Raw genomic sequence first — 18884 nt, forward strand, 5'->3', positions numbered from 1 at the left:
TCTATCTCTCTCTCTCTCTCTCTCTCTCTCTCTCTCTCTTTCTCTCTCTCTTTTCTTCCGTTAATATACTTCAAGTCAAGGAGTTTCTGAAATATAAGAAAGTGACCTTACTTAAAGGAAACTTTTAATAAGAAATTAGCTGACGTGAACGTGAAGACGGAAGGATTCGTCACGAAATCGGCTTTAAAGACTCGTTCTTGTAGAAATGTCATAAAGGCTATGGACGAAGAATCTCCAATCTATCAAATTTATGACCAACGTTTCGACATTCTCCTTTCGCAAAGGCTTAAGAATACTTGCCAAGGCTACACAACTGCGTTTTACGATTTAACCCTAATTAAAGAGGTAAGCTGTTTCGAACTTAACCGACCATCGGTCGTCTTTCTTCTTAGTTTCGTGCAAGCAATAGTTTGCAAACATCAACAGTGTCAAATTTCTCAAAATGGTTGCTTTTGAGAACTAACTGCTCTCTTACTCTCTCTCTCATTCTCTATCTCTCTCTCTCTCTCTCTCTTTTTTCTTTCTTTCTTGTTCTTTCGTTTCCTTACAAATATTCCTGTTTCATGTTATACGAAAATGGTCATATTTCTTATAATATAGATATTTACATTCTTATTTCTATTTGTCGAAAATGTATCGAGTTTAAATAAACATACATATATAATATATTTTTGAAGATATTCCAAATAACATTCAATAGATGTTAACATGTACATATACATACATTATATGTACATGTTATTACATATTTATATATTATTACATAATTATATATATATATATATACATATGTGTATGTATGTGTGTGTGTGTGTGTGTGTCATTAGATAATTTTCAAATTGATCTTAGTTTAAAAAATCTTTACAAGAAAAAAAAAAACAAAGAAAAGAAACAGACAAACAAAAAAAAGAAAGAATTGAATTCATCATTCATTCTGTGTTACATACATTTCATTAATATATTATAATAGTATTATTATCGTCTTTCAAGTTTTCTTTTTATGCGTTTGGAGAACATCTTTTGTTAGTACCTCAATTATTCGTAATAATTATTTCTTTGAACAAGCAAAGTACTGTGGCCTATGGCACCCCGTTCATTCTCTAATCTAGGTATAACCATTAACCCAAATTACAACCCTTTGACCAAAATCCCTTCGAGAAAGGGTAACGATTATTGAGACTACTATAAATCCTTTCCACGAAGAAATGGATTGTCAGGTCAGCCAAGTGGCCTCGAAATGACCCCTTTTCCTCAATCCTTGTGACACGAATTCACAACAACGCTTGGAATTTAATCGATCTTACGTTCGATTATATAGGATCCCTTTCGTTTCCATTGGTCACATACCTAACAAAATTCTTTCTGTCAGGGATAATCAATGGCTTATCTCGTAAGATAAATTTTCCTTTATAAATTCCTGTAATATTTCTCTCTCTCTCTCTCTCTCTCTCTCTCTCTCTATACATATACAAAAGAGAAGGAAAAAATCATAAAATTATTCTCACGTGATCAGTATTTTCTTTTTTTTCCAATTAAAATTTTTTCAATTTACATTTGAAATTGACTTATGGGTTCAATAAAACGTGACTAATTTTTACAACGAACGTTGGGAGAATTGAAAGAAAAAATAAAAAAAAAAAAAAAAAAGAAAAAAAAGGAAAAGAAGAAGAAAAAACGATAGGAAGAAAAAGATAGTTACATTTTTCGAAATAACGAAACGACTCTTTTTTTTCCTTACGTCAAAAAGATCCAAACCTTTCGACTCTGTTAGAAATCCTTTTTTTTTTTTTTTAAAGCCATTTCGATGGGATTAAAATTTTTTGCACATCCGTCGCAAACGAAATATCGATGGAAGCCACTTTTTTTTATTTCAATCCTTTTTTGCTTCCACGCGCGTCTCTCGATAGGCATTTATTGGCCCATGGTTGCCACCCCGATGTTCGAGCTTTTTGCAAGGCACGACGAAAAAACTCGACGACACGTTTACGAGCGGTCTGCCTGTTCGTCGAAAGGTGATTTTTTTTCTCCACATTTTTCTTTTTCTTTTTTTTTTCTTTTTTTTCTTTTTTTTTTTTTTTTTTTTTGAAAGGATTTATTTTTCAGTACGAAAGCATGCTCCGATGCAATGTTGAAAAAAATACGAGCTTGTCTCGTTACGTGGTACATTGACTAACTAAAACTTGCCAACTAAACGATGAGAAATAATTTTATATGTTTGTATCTTCTGACATTTGGTCCGTTCATTATTTTGTATATTTTTTGTTTCTTTTATCTTTTTTTTTTTTTTTTTTAATATTTTTTCTTTTTTTTTCTTCTTCTTTTTTCTTAACAACTTACAATGATATTGAACGAAGCAAACGTATTTTGCGTAATCATTTTGAAGTAACGTAACGCATTAAATTGTAATCCTATACTGGGTTTAAGAAATAAAAAGAGAAAAAAAAAGAAGAAATAAATTTCCAAGGCCAAAGCAGTCGCGTGCTCGATTAGAGTCTAGAAGCACCACTCTAAATTACGAAATACCATTCTACAATCTTGTTCTCTCTCTTTCTCTCTCTCTCTTTCTCTTTCCCTGTCTTGCAAGAACCGTTTGAAATTTGGCTCGTCGGAAATTGCACGTGCCATTCAGATTTTATCGGCTGATTCGACCCCCTTCCGATTGGTTGCCTCGAGCGAGTCATGAATTTCGCACGCACCACCAGCCGTCGTATTCGTTCGCTTCGACAAACGAACGCGAACGTAGTCCGTCTTCTACTTGTTCTCTACTTCTCATCTGACCTGACTGACAGCCTAACAATTTGCCGCCATTATTGGTTAAGCAAATAATGCCGAAAGCGGTGACTCACGATTCGTATACATCGACTCTTAGCTTGTTTTATTGGAAACCATTCTTCTTACTCCCCTATTCTACGTAAATAACTTTCCAAACATATTTTTCCTTTCTAAACATAAATCGGACAAAAGTAATTATTTTCATATATATGAGCTAGTTCAGAATTTTTTCTTCTTCTCTTCCTAATTCTACCATAATAACGTAACGAGTGGAACAATGAACAGTTTTAACAAAACGTAGACTAACACCGACTTATCTTCTCGTACTTATCTCCTGTTATTAGGTCTCACGAAATGATATATTCAAATGGCAAATATTTGTGTAGTCGTACAAAAATAAAATAAAATAAAATCATCGTAAAGAAAACTCATTTGACATTTTGCGAGGAATGATCACGAAAAGAAATTTTTCATTTTTAAATTCCTTAAATCCAACGAATCTCCGTAGTAGAATAGTAGAGACTAGAATAAGTTTCATCGAATGAAAGATCAATTATCTAGATACACACATATATACACATATATACCATGCACGTAAACACATATAAATACATATATGTCTCATGTAAGACAATGTCGCAGCTTGCTTCTTCTTCAACGTTCTTTACCAATTTAGCCCGAGGAAGAACTTGGTTGTAACGAGAACGCATTACGTCTGCAATTATGGTGTTTCTCCTTCGAACAAGATGACGAGCAGGAATATGATAACAGAGGGTTGTGTAAATCGCGGAAGAGAAATAAAGAGAACATATATGATGCTTGCGTATTCTTCAACGAAATCAGATTATTGCTCGGTACCTACCGAAATCTTTCATTTTTCGATGTACCATGTAATAAAGGGTAGAAAGAGAGAAGAAAGAAGGAATGAAAGAAGCAAACTCTCTGGACGATCTGATATTTCAGGAAGGGAATATTAATGTCCGCGTGGACCTCAGGCAAAGGCAAAGCCAGGTTCGCGAGATTCTACAACGCCCTGTGCCGCCCTTTGTATGCCCACCAGCCGCGACCTACGTAATACCCCGGCACTCCATAAAGCTAATGAGTCACGGGAAGTTCCATGGGTTCTCTCGACTGGCAACAGGTGTTGGTGCTCATTTTCAGAAGCCTATAACTCGCTTGAACTATTCCTTTTCTGTTTGCCAATTTGCTCGCTAGACGTCGTACGAAACTTGACCTATTCTACGCTTACATAATGGTTAATGAAATTGACCGATAAGGATGGAAAATTATAATATCTCATAATATGTTAAGTTTTTAATTATATTGTCTCTTTTTTCTTTTTTTTTTTTCTTTCTTTCCTCACGTGATTTTCTTATTCTTGTAAACAAAAAAAAAGAAATTATGGAATAACCCGAAACTGAAATATCATCGGACGAAATTCAAGGAACAACTTTTGGCAAGGAATCGTATTTTAATGATTTGCATTGTCCGTGAAACGAAACGATTTGTAATTCTAAGAAGAGTAAAAAAGGTAAAAAAAAAGAGAAAGAAGAAAAGGAACATATGTATAAAGGTGAAAGGTCGGGATTAGCGTTGCTAACATGAGACCTGTGGAATAAAGTATCACGATGCTTATCCAAGGAACGTCTAGACGAGCTCATGAGTCATAGAAGTATGCGCGTGAAGGCTGTCGAGTGTTCGCTGCAAAGGATTTTAGATAAGAACGAGAGGTGATCGTTTAATTTCCAACATACTGAAATCGAGATTACTGACTATAACGCGATTCTACGTGTTATAATTTCTACGCGTATAAATAATGATAAAATGAAACAGCAAGCCAATGAGAATGTTTTCTCTGAACTCGAATATATAGAAATCTCATATCGAAACACGTCATCAACTTGACAAATGCAAAAGATATTTCATAGTTACATGACACTTTTGCAGGGATATAGTTGATGATAACGGGAAGATGTTGCTTCCTGGTCCAGCGAAAAAACCTACAGCATCTTCCGAGAGATGGAAGCACGATCTCTATGATCCTTCGTTTATACTACTCTTCCTTCCTGACCCTGATCTAACTGAACGGATAGATATTCGATATGATTAAAATTGACATAAATGTGTATATATATATATATATATATATATATATATATATATACCTAACGTTGTTGTTATATATCTATTGCAACAATCGATATAATTTTGTAATACGAAATAAACGATATAAAATTTATTGCAATGACATTACAAAGTACGATAAAAATCATATACAAAAACAATCTACTTCTCAGATAAATTTATTATTTGTTAAAATTAAACGTTAACACATCGAAGATCATCTTGTATAGATGTCTTGCACCATCGTTATCAGAGCAACATTTTTCAAGATAACAAGAATAACTTCAACATAAAAGAATACTACTCGATTACACTCGAGTCAATATATATTATTTGTCATTAAAAAAAAAAGAAAAAAGAGAGGAAAAAAAAGGGGAAAAAAAGGAAAGAGCCTTGTAATAAGAATGGTTAAAAAATCATTTTGGATTGTGCATCGTCGATTATATACGAGATAAAATAATAAAAAAAAAAAAAAAAAAACAAAAAAAAGGGAAGAAAAAAAGAAGAAGAAGACAAGAAGAATATTGAAACGAGTGGATTCTTCCCCCTTCCAAACGAAAGCAAGAAAGAGAACTCGTTTCCTTGTGACCGTTCCTCGCACGCGGCCCACGCGCCACACGATGCGGCCGCACCGCTCGAACGTTTCGAGCGGAATGACGATCTCACCCCCACCACCCACGCATACGACGCGCGCGGCACGCTCGTCCTCGAATAGCATTTAATGGTGGGGGTAAGCGTGCGCCAATGAACTCGCGTCCGTCGTACGCCGCATCGAATCTCGTATACGCGATTGGTCCTTCCAATTTTCTATCTCTCTCTTTTTCTCTCCCCCTCTCTCTCTCTCTCTCTCTCTCATTCTTTCTCTCTCTTTTACGCATTAAAAGCGTCGTGCGTCCTATCGTTCTATCTCTCTCATTCTTACTACCTGGCACCCTTCCGTATCCCTTCCAAGCGTTAATCCTTCTCTTCCTGCGCCCTTTTCTCTCCCCACTCAAACCTTTCCATCCCCCCACTCTCCTCGCCACGCTTCTCTCTACCTTTCAATTATTTCCTTTTTTCTCTCCACCACCACCGCCACCCTCTCCTCTCCCCTCCCCGCCCCTTTCGGATCATCCAAGACATGCCTAGTCGCACCTATCTACGAATGTATGTATTTACTTCTACGAACTACCCCTCTTTTCTTTTCTCCTCTTTTTCTTTTTCCTTCTTTCTTTTTCTTTGTTTTTCTTTCTTTTCACTTCGATCTACCACTTTTGCAAAAACCCTTATTGTCGTATTCATATATACGCGTATACTCACGACACACGTTTAAAGGTTATCGATGCAACATTTATCTTGATTTTTTCCCTTTAAAATCATTAATGTTTTTTGTTTTCCTTTCGTTTGTTTTCCTTTTCCTTTCTTTTTTCTTGTTATTTTTTTTTTTTCGTTTAACCCTGATGTCAAATTGATTATTATTTCTTACTGTATACAGACATTTGATAATGGTTCTTAAGAAGTATTATATATAAGCGTTTATAATGATAGCGCTGATCTTTGAATTGGTATTTTCGAAAAATGACTGACGTCAAGATATCAATAAAGTTGTAAAAAGAAACGAATATTTTCCCGGTTAAGAGATCGGCTCTCCCGTAGACATTGAATGTCACGTATGCTTTTCGTAAGACTGAAATGAAATTGCGATAATGATAATGGCATTATAAACTTCCACCGAGAGACAGAGAGAGAGAGAGAGAGAGAGAGAGAAAGGGATACAATGTATTTGTATCTTGTAAAAAATTTTGTGACGAAGGAATAAATGACGTGTAATACTCAAAGCATTTTGTTACCATAAATAAATTTCATACTTCCCCTCTAATTATTTCGCGGAGATGATTTTGCCGTCATTCGTTTTAATTGTAAGCAACGCTGCAAAAGTCCCAAGAAAAAATTGAATATACGTCTGGAGTTCACACATGTATGTATGTACGTGGTACATATTCGTGAGATAAACGATATGACGCGCGTTAATCAGTCGCAAAGATAAAAAGCAATTCGATTGGTGAGAAAGAGATAGTGAAAGAGAAAGAGACAGGGAGAGAGAGAGAGAGAGAGAGAGAAGTAGCCGCAGGCACGTGCCAGAGTGCGCGCGCGCGCGCGCGCGTGCGTCAGTTCAAGCGGTGGCACTCGGCTATTTTCGAAGAACGTGATATAAGACCCGATGACGTTGTTGGTAGACGCCGACGTACATATGCGGCTGACGTTCGAGCGTATGCGTGGTCGCTCGCTTTGAAATTACTATTGCCACTTCGATCGATCGGATACATCTAATACATGTACATATATATATATATATATACATATACATAAATACATATGCGCAAATGATCAAGCCATCCGGTTTTAATGACCTTTCGATGCATAGTTAGATATATAGCCAGTTACGTAAAACGAAGGTTGCAACTATTGTTCTTTTCCTAAGATCCAAAAAACTTAATCGATATTTATTTATTTATTTATTCTCTTTATATATATATATATATATATATATATATATATATATATATATACATATATATAAAAAGAAGATACATTTTGTTATCCGATCACATTGTGAGATTTTCCAATTAATATTCCCTTTTTCATATTCGTCGTGTCTTTCAAACATTAGATTGGGATAATATACACCTAATGACGAATTTTTAATAACGATAACTTTACTGAGTACATTATATAATTTATTTCAATATAAAATATCGAAAGGCAACTTAACGTTTCGCTTAGAATTTTCTATACTACGGGGGTTTTCAAAGTTTTTCCCTCAAGACCACGAGAGATGATCTTACAGTTTTCTCGAACAAAACGAGTATTCCACGAAGGTACAAAAACACCACCTCGCCTTGGTACCTGTCAAACAAAAAAAAAAAAAAAAAAAAAAAGAAAAAGAAAAAAGGAAAAAAGAAGAAGGAAAGAAAAAGAAAAGGAAAAGCGAAGGAAAAAGAAACAAAACGAGAAAGAAGGAAAATGGCGAGACAAGAAAATTACAAAGAACATAGTTCACGATAAGAGTTTTTAATCTACGACGAAGATTCCCCTCTTTCCTTCTCTCTCTCTCTCTCTCTCTCTCTCTCTCTCTCTCTCTCTCTCTCTATCTACTTCGATAAAAAGACGTCCGTTCGAAGATCAGAGGGGCGCGTGCGCGCGCGCGCACTATCCCCACTTGAAAAATTTCGCTGGAAAGGCTCTCGCCGGACTCGTGAAGGGGCCCGCCGGGGGTCCGTAGACCGCGACCGTCACGTCGCCGCGAAGAGAAGAGAAGAGAAGAAAAGAAGGAGTGTAGAGAAGAGGGAATGGGGAGAGTGGGGAACAGCCTCAAAGGCGACCGTCCGACCGACGGAATTTCAGGAGGGGCAGGGGTATGGCTAAAGCGGGGATGCGGGGAGGGAAAGGGTCCAGGTTAAACCGTCACGCGCAATCCCCACTACTTTGAGTTCTACCCCTACTACCCGCACTCGACGGGAACGAGCGCTACGTCGGCCGGCACGCTCCAACGTTGAACACGACAGAAGACTCTCGTTCTTCCTCGAGTAGTAGTCAGTCGAGCTCTGACAATCGCTTCGAGCAGTCAGAGACTACTACTATTAGTACTACTGTGCTTTAGACCGCCACGAGAAATAGAAGTTTCAACCGAAATACAGAGAGATAGATAGATAGAGATAAAGACATAGTGGACAAGAAGACGATCTTCCCTTTTTTCAACTTTGTTTGTTAAAAGGGAGAGACGAAGAGACGGAGAGCGAGAGAGAGAGAGAGAGAGAGAGAGAGAGAGGAGAGAGAGAGAGAGAGAGAGGAACAGTCCAAGTAGCAAACTCTATTTCTATCTTCAACATTCGTGATCACAGTGTTAGAAGAGACATCATCATCTTTACGTTTTGAATTCACTTGGATTAAAAAACAGTGCAGTGTGCTTACTCCGATTCTTCGAATCGAGCCTATTTTCCTTCATTTTCAACACTCCATTGAAATTCTGTGATAAGTCGAAATGGTGACCGGAGTGGGTGCTACGATGCCGACCGGCGGCGTCACCGTGGGCGCCACGCCGCCCACGCAACACGTACCTCAGGAAGCCGGACAACCACCCGCGCAAACTGCCACGACTACGACCACTACGAGAAGATCCGGAGAAAATCGACGGGTCAGTGTTCCCTTTTTGTCTTGGGGGGGAAAGAAAAAAAAAAAAAAGAAAAAAGAAAGAAATAAAATAAATATCTATCGCGTCGAGCGAAATTTATTTTCCGCCTAAGTGCAACTTAAACGAATTTGATTATATCAGATTTCTTTTTTTTTATTTTGATCTTGCAAAAATGTTCATACTCGTTGAAAATTTTCTTCCGTTCTATTTTTCCTCGAATCATCCATGGAAAACTTACAAAGCGAAAAGATAATCTTTCCCATCTCTCTTGAACCCGCACCTCCGTATACCGAATACCCTGTCTGACCTGCTGTTTCATTTCTGTTACAGAGCAATAAACCGATTATGGAGAAAAGACGCCGTGCCCGCATCAATAACTGTTTAAACGACCTGAAGACCCTTATTCTCGATGCCATGAAAAAAGACGTGAGTATTTGTACTATCCCATTGCTCCTGATTCATTAAAATTATCAACATATTGAATCAGAAAATTCGGAAGTTATCGTTTAATTTTCTTATCCTTTTTCTTTTTTCCTCATCTTTTTTAAAATCTTTGGAATAAAAAAAAGAAAAAATGAAAAAAAGAAAATGCGATTCGATTTGAACTGACCGAACCGTCGGCTAACCGTTCTCTGTTCTTTTTCTTTTTTACAGCCAGCAAGACATTCAAAACTAGAAAAGGCGGACATCCTTGAGATGACGGTGAAACATCTGGAGACGTTACAACGTCAACAGGTAGCCTTAGCCGCAGCGACGGATCCGAACGTTTTGAACAAATTCCGTGCAGGCTTTACGGAGTGTGCCGGCGAAGTTGGCAGGTTTCCCGGATTGGACGCATCGGTAAAGAGACGTCTGATGGCCCACTTGGCCTCATGCCTAGGACCAGTGGAAACGAGTAACAATCCTGGTCAAACGACGACGACAACGACGACGACGAGTACAACGACGACGGCTAATCAACAGCCGGTTCAACCAGCACCACCGACCACTCAACTGCAAGTGCATATTCTACCGCAAGTAGATACAACGCCGAGAATTCAGGTGCAACAATCAAATGGGATTTTCTTTACGAATGCAAATGGCACGGGTTTGCAATTGGTTCCAACGAGGTTACCGAACGGTGATATCGCGTTGGTTTTACCTGCCGGTGCTAAGGCAACACCAGTGACATCCCCATCATCCTCGCCAGCACCTAGTTCACCTTTACCTACTCTCATACCGATCCCACAAAGAACGGCCAGTACTGCATCAGCTTCCTCGTCGTCCTCTTCCTCCGTCGGCTCAACCTCCACCTCAGCAGCAAGCCCAGTTGCTTTCGAAGCACCCCCAGCAGCTTTCCGTGAACAGCAACCACCTACCAACGTCTATGTAACCGGCAATAGTCACCGGGACGTTGCTACCTCTCCCGCTAATGGTTATACCAGCGATCCCGAATTCGATCCTCGTGTTTATAGTCCACCTTTGCAAAAACCACTTGCCCTCGTAATGAGAAAAAGCGTCATGCCCGAGCTCGAAGACAAACCATGGAGGCCGTGGTAAAGTGCCGATCAGTGAGACGAACTTTTGTGCTATTTCGTTTGATTTTTTTTTCTCGATGAACGGACATGTTCCTTGCGCTTGCGACTGCGCTTGCGCACGCTTATCTTTCTTTTCTTATTCCCCGTACGTGAGTTCATGTTGATCAATCGTACGTGGACATTGAGTTGAATGTCGATGAATTTTGCGCGAGTGCGTGTGATAAACTGTCGAACAAACAAGGCGGTGCCTTATCTAGTGCCTTACGAATAATACACGTACCACGTTCATGTGTCCTATCGAATTCGTTGATACGAATCGATAGGCGCGAAAAAAAATGATTAATTTCCATTTCGCGATGAGTTTAGAAAATTCTTAAGTTTTTTCTATTTTTTATTTTTTTTTTTTACTTTTTTTTCTTTATTTTTTTTTTCTTTTTTTTTTTGTTTTTTGTTTCCTTTCGTGTACATACCTTTTAGAATTAGATTTGTATTTTTAAGTGCCTTACACAGCAAGATCACCGATGTCTTCCATTCTGTTTAATTACGTTTTCTATTATATTTTTCTCGTCTACATATTTTTCTTCTACTTATTTCCCATCTCCTTTTTTTCCTCTATCTTCTTCTTCTTCTTCTTTTTCTTCTTTTTTTCTTTTATTAAATTTTATATATATATATATATATATATATATATATATATAGCGCTATTGGCACCCAATCGACAAGATACGATGCCAATCGACACAACCACGACTCTGTAGATTTACTATGTGAAAACTAAAAATGATCGTGAGAATATGTAGTATACGATCGAGCCGGATAAAGAATTGCGATTGTATGTGTGCGTGTGTACGATCCTATTTATATTTATATTTAAGTGCAAAGATGTTGAATTTATAATTATCTTCTATTTGTCAAAATAGAAAAAAAAAAAGCTGACGCTTATTATTGCAAGAGTATCAAAATAAATGTTGATCTCTTTCGTAAACATTACGATTGTCTTGTTTCTCGATATTAATCCTTAAATAAATCTCAATATCCTTCACGACAAATTCCATGGAGTCCTATTTCCTGGAGTAAGTAAAAAAAAAAAAATCAAATATTACTTGATCAAATAATTTTTTATCATTTAATTATCGAAATATTCGATCGATCATACATATATATATAGACGATAATGTTAAAATCTGATAACGATATTATCGATTCTGAACGAGAGAAGACTCGACGAATGTCTTGCGTCCTACTCGTTGCACGTCGAGATCAAACTGACCAAGACTGAAGAAACTTTTTCTACCAAAGCACTGCTGCCACCTTACGGCAGATTCTGATATTTCTGCAAGATCTGAAAGCCGTATTGGGTTTTAACAGGAGTCCCAAAATCTCTTCCCCCTTCCCATCTTTCTCTTTCTCTCTCTCTCTCTCTCTCTCAACATGGTGCGTTGGATCCAAGGGCCAGTATGTTTAGAACCTGCTGCCTTCTGGTGGAGCTTCTTCGAACACTTTGAGGCCCTTCATTGGGCCGGTCATTCCCTTGAAGGGAACGAATTCTTAACTCTTATGATAAAAATGTGCGTTCGAAGATATTAAATATAAAAATAAAAATAACAATTATTTTAGATCATAGAAAAATTGTTATTTCATGAAGTTAAAGAAAAGATAATGATAATGTTTAACCGATGACTATAAAACTCCTTGATCGTATCTTTCCAGAACACATTTCTAAGACCAATCACGTATGGCAATTATTATCGGCGTGTTAAACCTTTACCATACAAACAGCCATTAGTAATTTTCCATTAAAACGTCAACGTTGCTTGACTCAGATAAGACTTTCCACAAGCGGCTTAACAAAATATTAGTTATAGTAATCTCTCTTTTTCTCTCTCTCTCTCTCTCTCTCTCTCTCTTTCTCTTTCTCTCTCGATATTTTCCAATTCATTTTCCAGGTAAGGCAATGAAACATTTAGTTCTTCGAAAGTGTTAGGAATAGAAATAAGGAAAAAAAGAACAAAAAAAAAAAAGAAAAAAGAACAAAAAAAAACTTTTGAGTCACGTTCATGCAAAGAAGAAGCCGATATACATAAATGCTTATGATAATGATTTCGAGCAGATGGCGAATAGCGAATCTCAAAGTGGTAAACTCCATAATCGACCATTTCAACGTAGTCTTTGCAAAAATCGACGAGACTCTCATTACCATAACGTTCTACTCATTCTCCAACTGTCTCTCTCTCTCTCCCTACTCATTCTCTCATTCTCTTATAAGCAATAGTAACTCATCTTGATTCTATCTCCGTCGAGCTCTCAGCAATTTGTGACCTGGACGAAGACGAGACTACCGTGCCAGGCGCAAAACATACGAATGACAAATTGCATGGCACCTTCCGTTTCTTCGACGAAGTTCTCATCATCTATCGTCGTCAACGATCGTAGCTACTCCTCCCACGTTTGCCAAGGCAAACGAGGGTCAAGGATGAAATATGCGAGTTCTGATAACTACGAGAAATTCCTTCTTTCGTCGGGTGAAATAAATATAAAAAAGAAAAAAGCAAAAGAAAAAAAAAGAAATAAAAAGAGAGAGAGAGAGAGAGAGAGAGAGAGAGAGGAAAAAGTACTCGCAAATATATACAGGCGGCTTATTTAATGTTCTAAGTCGTTTGTTAACTCCATAATACGCAATTTTACTTGAGAGGAAAAGAAAAGAAGAAAAAACTGTTATCACCAGTATTGATATAAAATGAAAAAAAAAAAAAAAAGAAGAAGAAAGAAAGAAAGAGAAAAAGAGAAAGTAAATAAATAAATAAATCGTCCTATCACGTGATATTAATTTTCTAATCACTTCCATTTAAGAGCTCAAGAAACGATGGAAACAAACACGTACGATGAACCTAATCTCCGACTGATTTCAAGACTGTTTGCTGTGTTAACCCTCGAAGGTAGAGAAAAAGGTAGAAGTAAACAAGGAATCAGTAGATCACGCGTTTACCGCCGGCAAGCCATGCGCGTCTCATTCTTGCGAGTAAACGAGGAGAAGTTAGAAGCATGTTTATCTGACCACTCGCTCGGTTATCGTGCGTTACGTAAAGTCTCCGACAAACAGGTCTCGCGACGGAATGAGAGAAAAAGATGGAAGGAAGGAGATAGCGATGTCTGACAAGACCGACTTCTCTCTTTCTCTCTCACTCTTTCTCACTCTCTATCTATCTTTTTTTTATATGTGTTACCCTCTCACGTACTGCGTTTAACCATTTCCTTAATGTATTTCGAACGCGTCGTCATTGGTTCTTTGCATAGCACACGGATCCAACCGCAATTACGTTCGTTCGTACATTCATGCGTTCGTTCGTTCATTCGTTCGTTCGTTCGTTCGTTCGTTCATTCTCCATTATGAATATTTTTCACTCGTATGACTGAACCCTAAAATAACCAAATCCAAGATTATTATCATTATTAACTAAAAATAATTATATATAAAAATATTCTAATACTATATAATAAATAATATGATATATTCCAATATATCATATTTGTGACTAATTCAAGCGATCGATTCAATTATCATCAAACATTTACTGATAAATATTAAAATTAAAAACAATAGTATAAGTATCTTTGTCTGCTTTAACTATAACTCGAAATATCAAAATGTTCTTTTTAATGCTTTTAATTTATGCGACTATTAACATATATTAATTGAATTTCAATTAGATGGGTTTTTCCTTTTAAATTCGGAAATGTCATTTCCTATATTTCATACATATATATGTGTGTAAAAAAAAAAAAAAAAAAAAAAAAAGAGAAAGGAAAGTATAGATATTCATTTGAACGACTTAGATAATACGTTTACTATAGAAGATAATGTAGAATTCTATTACAATGTTGGATAATTCCCACCTGTTTACTAGTAATATTGGTCACAACGTATGTTGACCGTATATATTGGTATAGTCCGCTAAACGACCAGCCGGAGACGCATCACGCGGCATGAAATTATCATTGCTATAATCGGGCAAACGCAAAGGTCAATTACCGATAGACAGAGACGGAAAGTTTCACGATCGCGAATAAGTGTCCGCGTGCTTTGCTCGATAACGTGGATAATGAAACGATAGGGAATTTGTAATACTATCACATATGTATATATGTATATATATACATCTACATACATACATATATATATAATACCTATATATATATATATATATATATATATATATATATATATATAAATTTACATGATCTTTTGCACTGAAAAATCAAGATATTCTGTTTAAATGTTTTTCAGACCGGCGATGACTGATTATTTTTATATATTTAATTACACCATCAGTTGGTATTATTTAATTACGCTCAGTGTTATAGGAAGGAAACAATGTAATTCTTTTTTTTTCCACCTCTTTCCTCTAAATTCCAATTAAAATCAAAGGAAAAATTATCCATTAGTAACCTAAATGGATGATATCCATTAATTTCTATTTAATCTCAAATTATTTATCATATATCATATCACATAATTAATATAAATAAATAGAAATTAATAATTCAGATCGTTAGATAATTAATATTTAGTATCATAATTAACGGAGTAATTTATTAATTAGTATATATCTATATATATATATATATGAATATATCTCGATAGATCTTATCGTTTTATTAAAACAACGAAATGTAAATTTTCTTCATCACTTTTAAGAATCTTTTATCTCTAAAATAAAAAGTCATACGAAAGAGAGAAACAGAGAGAGACAGAGAGAGAGAGAGAGAGAAAGATAGGAAGAGAGAGAGATAGAGAGATAGATAGAGAGAGAGAGAGAGAGTAAGAGAAAGAGAAAGAGACAGGAAGAATGACGGACGTTCTCTTACACGCGAGAAAGCGCGTTTAGTAGTAGCAAGCTACTTCGACTTGGCATACGGTCGCGGTCGCGTGGTTTCAAGGACAAGGCAAGGTTGACACGCGCCGTCGCGCTCGTGAACGGCACAAGTGTGGGGGGTCTCACGCGATCCCTCTCTTTCTCTCTTCCTCTCTTTTCTATTATTCGTATGGCTTGTGCTCGACGTCTCGTGACGATGTTAACTTGGACCGAACCGAGTCTGAACATCTTTTACTTCATCCTAAAAAAAATCTTGAAATAATAATAATAATAATAACAATAATAATAACAATATTAATAATAATAATAATAATAATAATAATAATAATAATAATAATAATAATAATAATAATAATAATAATAATAATAATAAGGTCATATAAAAATTGATCTATCGAGTGAATGTACCCTATCAATCTTTTTTATCAAAAGACAAAGAATACTAACACACAAAGAAAAATATCTACATGTTCTTTCTCTCTAGACTTTTAAATTCTTCGATAAAAAAAAAAGAAAAAAAAGAAAAAGAAAAAGAAAAAAAGAAAAAAATACCAGGAAAAAGAAAAAAGAAAAAATCCGTTTCAAAGAATTAGATCATATCATTCAGCCTAGATACTCACAGCTCGATTAAAGTTCAATAGCTTGGATTGTATCACCAAAGAAGAATCCATATGTAATCGATTGAAATGATTGAGACCAGTACTCTCTCTTTTTCTCTTTCTCTCTCTCTCTTTCTCTCTCTCTCTCTCTCTCTCTTTCTTTTTTTTGAATACTTATCGATGTACTTTTGCTGAGTACTACTTTTACAATGTCTCGACGATATTACGTGATACGAAGGAACGTTCGAAGGTATTCAATGCCAGACGCTGAGTAATCGAATCGAATCTGATGAAGCGAATACCATGGTGGTCTCATTTCTTTAAAGAGATGCAACGTTTCTCTTGTAATCGACTACCAAAATATATTTTTGTCGATCAAATACGATTTTCCAATCTCTCTCTATCTCTCTCTCTCTCTCTCTCTTAAGAATAAAAAAAAAGAAAAAAAAAAAAAAAGAAAAAAATAAAGGAGAAGCAAAAAGAAAAGGAAAAAAAGAAAAGGAACGAGATCGAATCGACTTATCGATCTTCGAATTTATGTATGTCTCCGAGGGAACGGACTTTGAACTTTCGAGGTAGATACGAATACCTACGATCGAGAATTTATTCCGAACGTTCCTTTCGTTATTGTCTGTTTGTACGCCGTCGGCAGAACGATTCTCGTTGGATTCAGATGGGGAGGAAAGGTACGACAGTTTCTTGCGTTTCTGCCGTTGCAGTTTGCCGTTTGAATTCACCGAGTGATTGACGTATGTACGTACGTACGACGTATGCTCAGAGAAGACCAACCTCTTCTCCTTGATCCGAGTCGACTGATACTCATTCTTCCTTTCCTTTGATGCTTATCTCTTTCCCTCTTTCCCTCTTACTCCCTCTCCATCTCTCTCTCTCTCTCTCTCTCTCTCTCTTCTTTCGTCTTTATATTCGTTTTAGATTATCTTTGGAAGATCTTTGTCTTCTTTTTTTTGTTCTTTTTTCATTTTTCGTTTGCCTTTTTTCTTTTCGTTTTTCTTGTTCTTTTTTTTTCATTCAGCAGGTACTATTACACCTAACGTTTAACGATTTTGAACGTTAGAAAATAAAAAAAAAAAAAATATATATATATATATTTCCAACTCCTAGAAAAATAGGATAATTTTTATTTCATTTAACTTTAATTCCACTTTCATCTTCATGATCGATAAAGATGCACGTTAAATTGGTCGTTTGCACGCTTTAAAAGGAAATCGATCGATCGAACTGAACGACTCCCAACTGTCTCGTGGAAATGAAGAATTTCATTAGCTCGGCGCGTGTACGTGTCCCGCTGTGCGAAGAGATCTTAATTAACTACCGGGGATACGTTTTTACGAGTACAAAGCTATGATCGAATTCGAACCTTGGCTGAAGGGATTTACCACGCGAGAGAGAGAGAGAGAGAGAGAGAGAGAGAGAGAGAGAGAGAGAGAGAGAAAGAAAGTGAAAAGAGGGGATTAATACTTATTGGACCAGGTGCAAATTGCCATTAGTGGTTAGCCTTTACGATCCGTTAACTATACTTTAAGGGTTTTTCGATTTCTTCTCATATCGGCTACTCATATTGAGTTAACACGACGAATGATTTATCGAGATACACAAAACTATTTGCTGATTAATAAAACAGTATTCAGCTAATAGTACACAGATTCGTTGTTGATGTTTCATAAATGGATATAATTTGTTTTCTTTTTTTTTTTTCTAATAAAAAAAATCATAATAAATCTCTTCAATGTGTAATCACACGTACAAAAGATCTTCGTGTATTCGATTATTATAAAAAAACAAAAACAAAAAAAAAGCCCAAAAACGAACAAAACAAAACCAAAGAAAAAAAAAAAAGAAACAGTAAAATGAAATGACAATTGTTAATAACGATTCATAAAAAAGAATATTACACAAGACTCTTTTTACGAACAATGCTAACTCGTTTCGTTAAAAAAAAAAAAAAAAAAAAAAGAAAAAAGAAAAAAGAAAAAAAGAAAAAGGAAGGAAAAAAAAAACAGAAGAAAAGAAATCCCGCAGTAGATATCATTAGGATATCGTATAAACGATCGACGATCGATCAAATAGATAATGAGTTTTAGATACTAGTACATTCAAACGTGAAACCACGGAAAGCCGATTCTAGCATGTAGTTTTAAATTTAAGAAACTAGTAAAGCGCACGTGTCTCCGTTTTCTAACTTAGCCCGGCACGTACGTTAAGGTACGTGTAGTACGCGTCGAGAGCAAACTACGAAATAAGAGCATCAGATATGCGACGTGGTACGGTCCGCGCCTTGGCTCGCACACTTCATAAATAACTCCGGTTTCTCGACCCACACAGGAACACAACATGTACGTATTTTCTATGTGTTGTAAATACGGGAATACATATTAAGCTTATCCAGTCTAAGGTGGTATAAATGGTAATCTTAATAATCATAAGCAAACGCCGACATGGTCGTAGTCTTTCTCTTTTTCCCTTCCCTCCCTCCCTCACTCTCTTTTCCTCTTTCTCCTTTTAATTCTCCTCCTCTTCCTTCCACCATCCTCCTTCCTTCTTTTTTCTCCTCCTCCTCCTCCTCCTTCACCACCATCGATGTAGTCTCGCACGCGCCTTCGAGAGTTATTAGACCGCATTGCCGAGCTTTTAACGCGAGCATCGACGCTCGTGGGTGCGCCGACTTGTTAAACGCTTCAATGATAATAATCTGTCTCTTTCTATACTCACGTACTATAACTAAGTATTATACTTGGAAGTGAATCGAGTCAACAAGAAGTCCGACGTATGATAGGGAATAATCGATTCCTAGATATATCTATCAAGA

The 18884-nt window shown here is 36.4% G+C and overlaps 1 protein-coding gene and 1 long non-coding RNA gene across 2 annotated transcripts in view; one reads left to right on the forward strand and one right to left on the reverse strand.

Annotated features, from left to right (window-relative positions):
- LOC118439922 (uncharacterized) overlaps positions 1-18884 on the reverse strand; it is a 173251-nt gene that overhangs the window by 34061 nt on the left and 120306 nt on the right. The window lies entirely within an intron of this gene.
- On the forward strand, positions 8401-11522 carry hry (bHLH transcriptional repressor hairy). Its single transcript, XM_035862192.2, has 3 exons — positions 8401-9070; positions 9398-9493; positions 9722-11522. The coding sequence occupies exons 1-3, from the start codon at positions 8918-8920 to the stop codon at positions 10604-10606; spliced, it is 1134 nt and encodes a 377-aa protein (XP_035718085.1). The 5' UTR covers positions 8401-8917; the 3' UTR covers positions 10607-11522.

The sequence above is a fragment of the Vespa mandarinia genome, chromosome 14 (assembly GCF_050613455.1).
Source record: "Vespa mandarinia isolate Hongniang chromosome 14, ASM5061345v1, whole genome shotgun sequence".
In the NCBI taxonomy this organism is placed as follows: Eukaryota; Metazoa; Arthropoda; class Insecta; order Hymenoptera; family Vespidae; genus Vespa; species Vespa mandarinia.

Coding starts and splice junctions, on each gene's coding strand:
- hry (XM_035862192.2), top strand. CDS start 8,918: ATGGTGACCGGAGTGGGTGCTACGATGCCGACCGGCGGCGTCACCGTG. Junction 9,071..9,397: donor GATCCGGAGAAAATCGACGG/GTCAGTGTTCCC, acceptor TTTCTGTTACAG/AGCAATAAACCGATTATGGA. Junction 9,494..9,721: donor TCGATGCCATGAAAAAAGAC/GTGAGTATTTGT, acceptor TCTTTTTTACAG/CCAGCAAGACATTCAAAACT.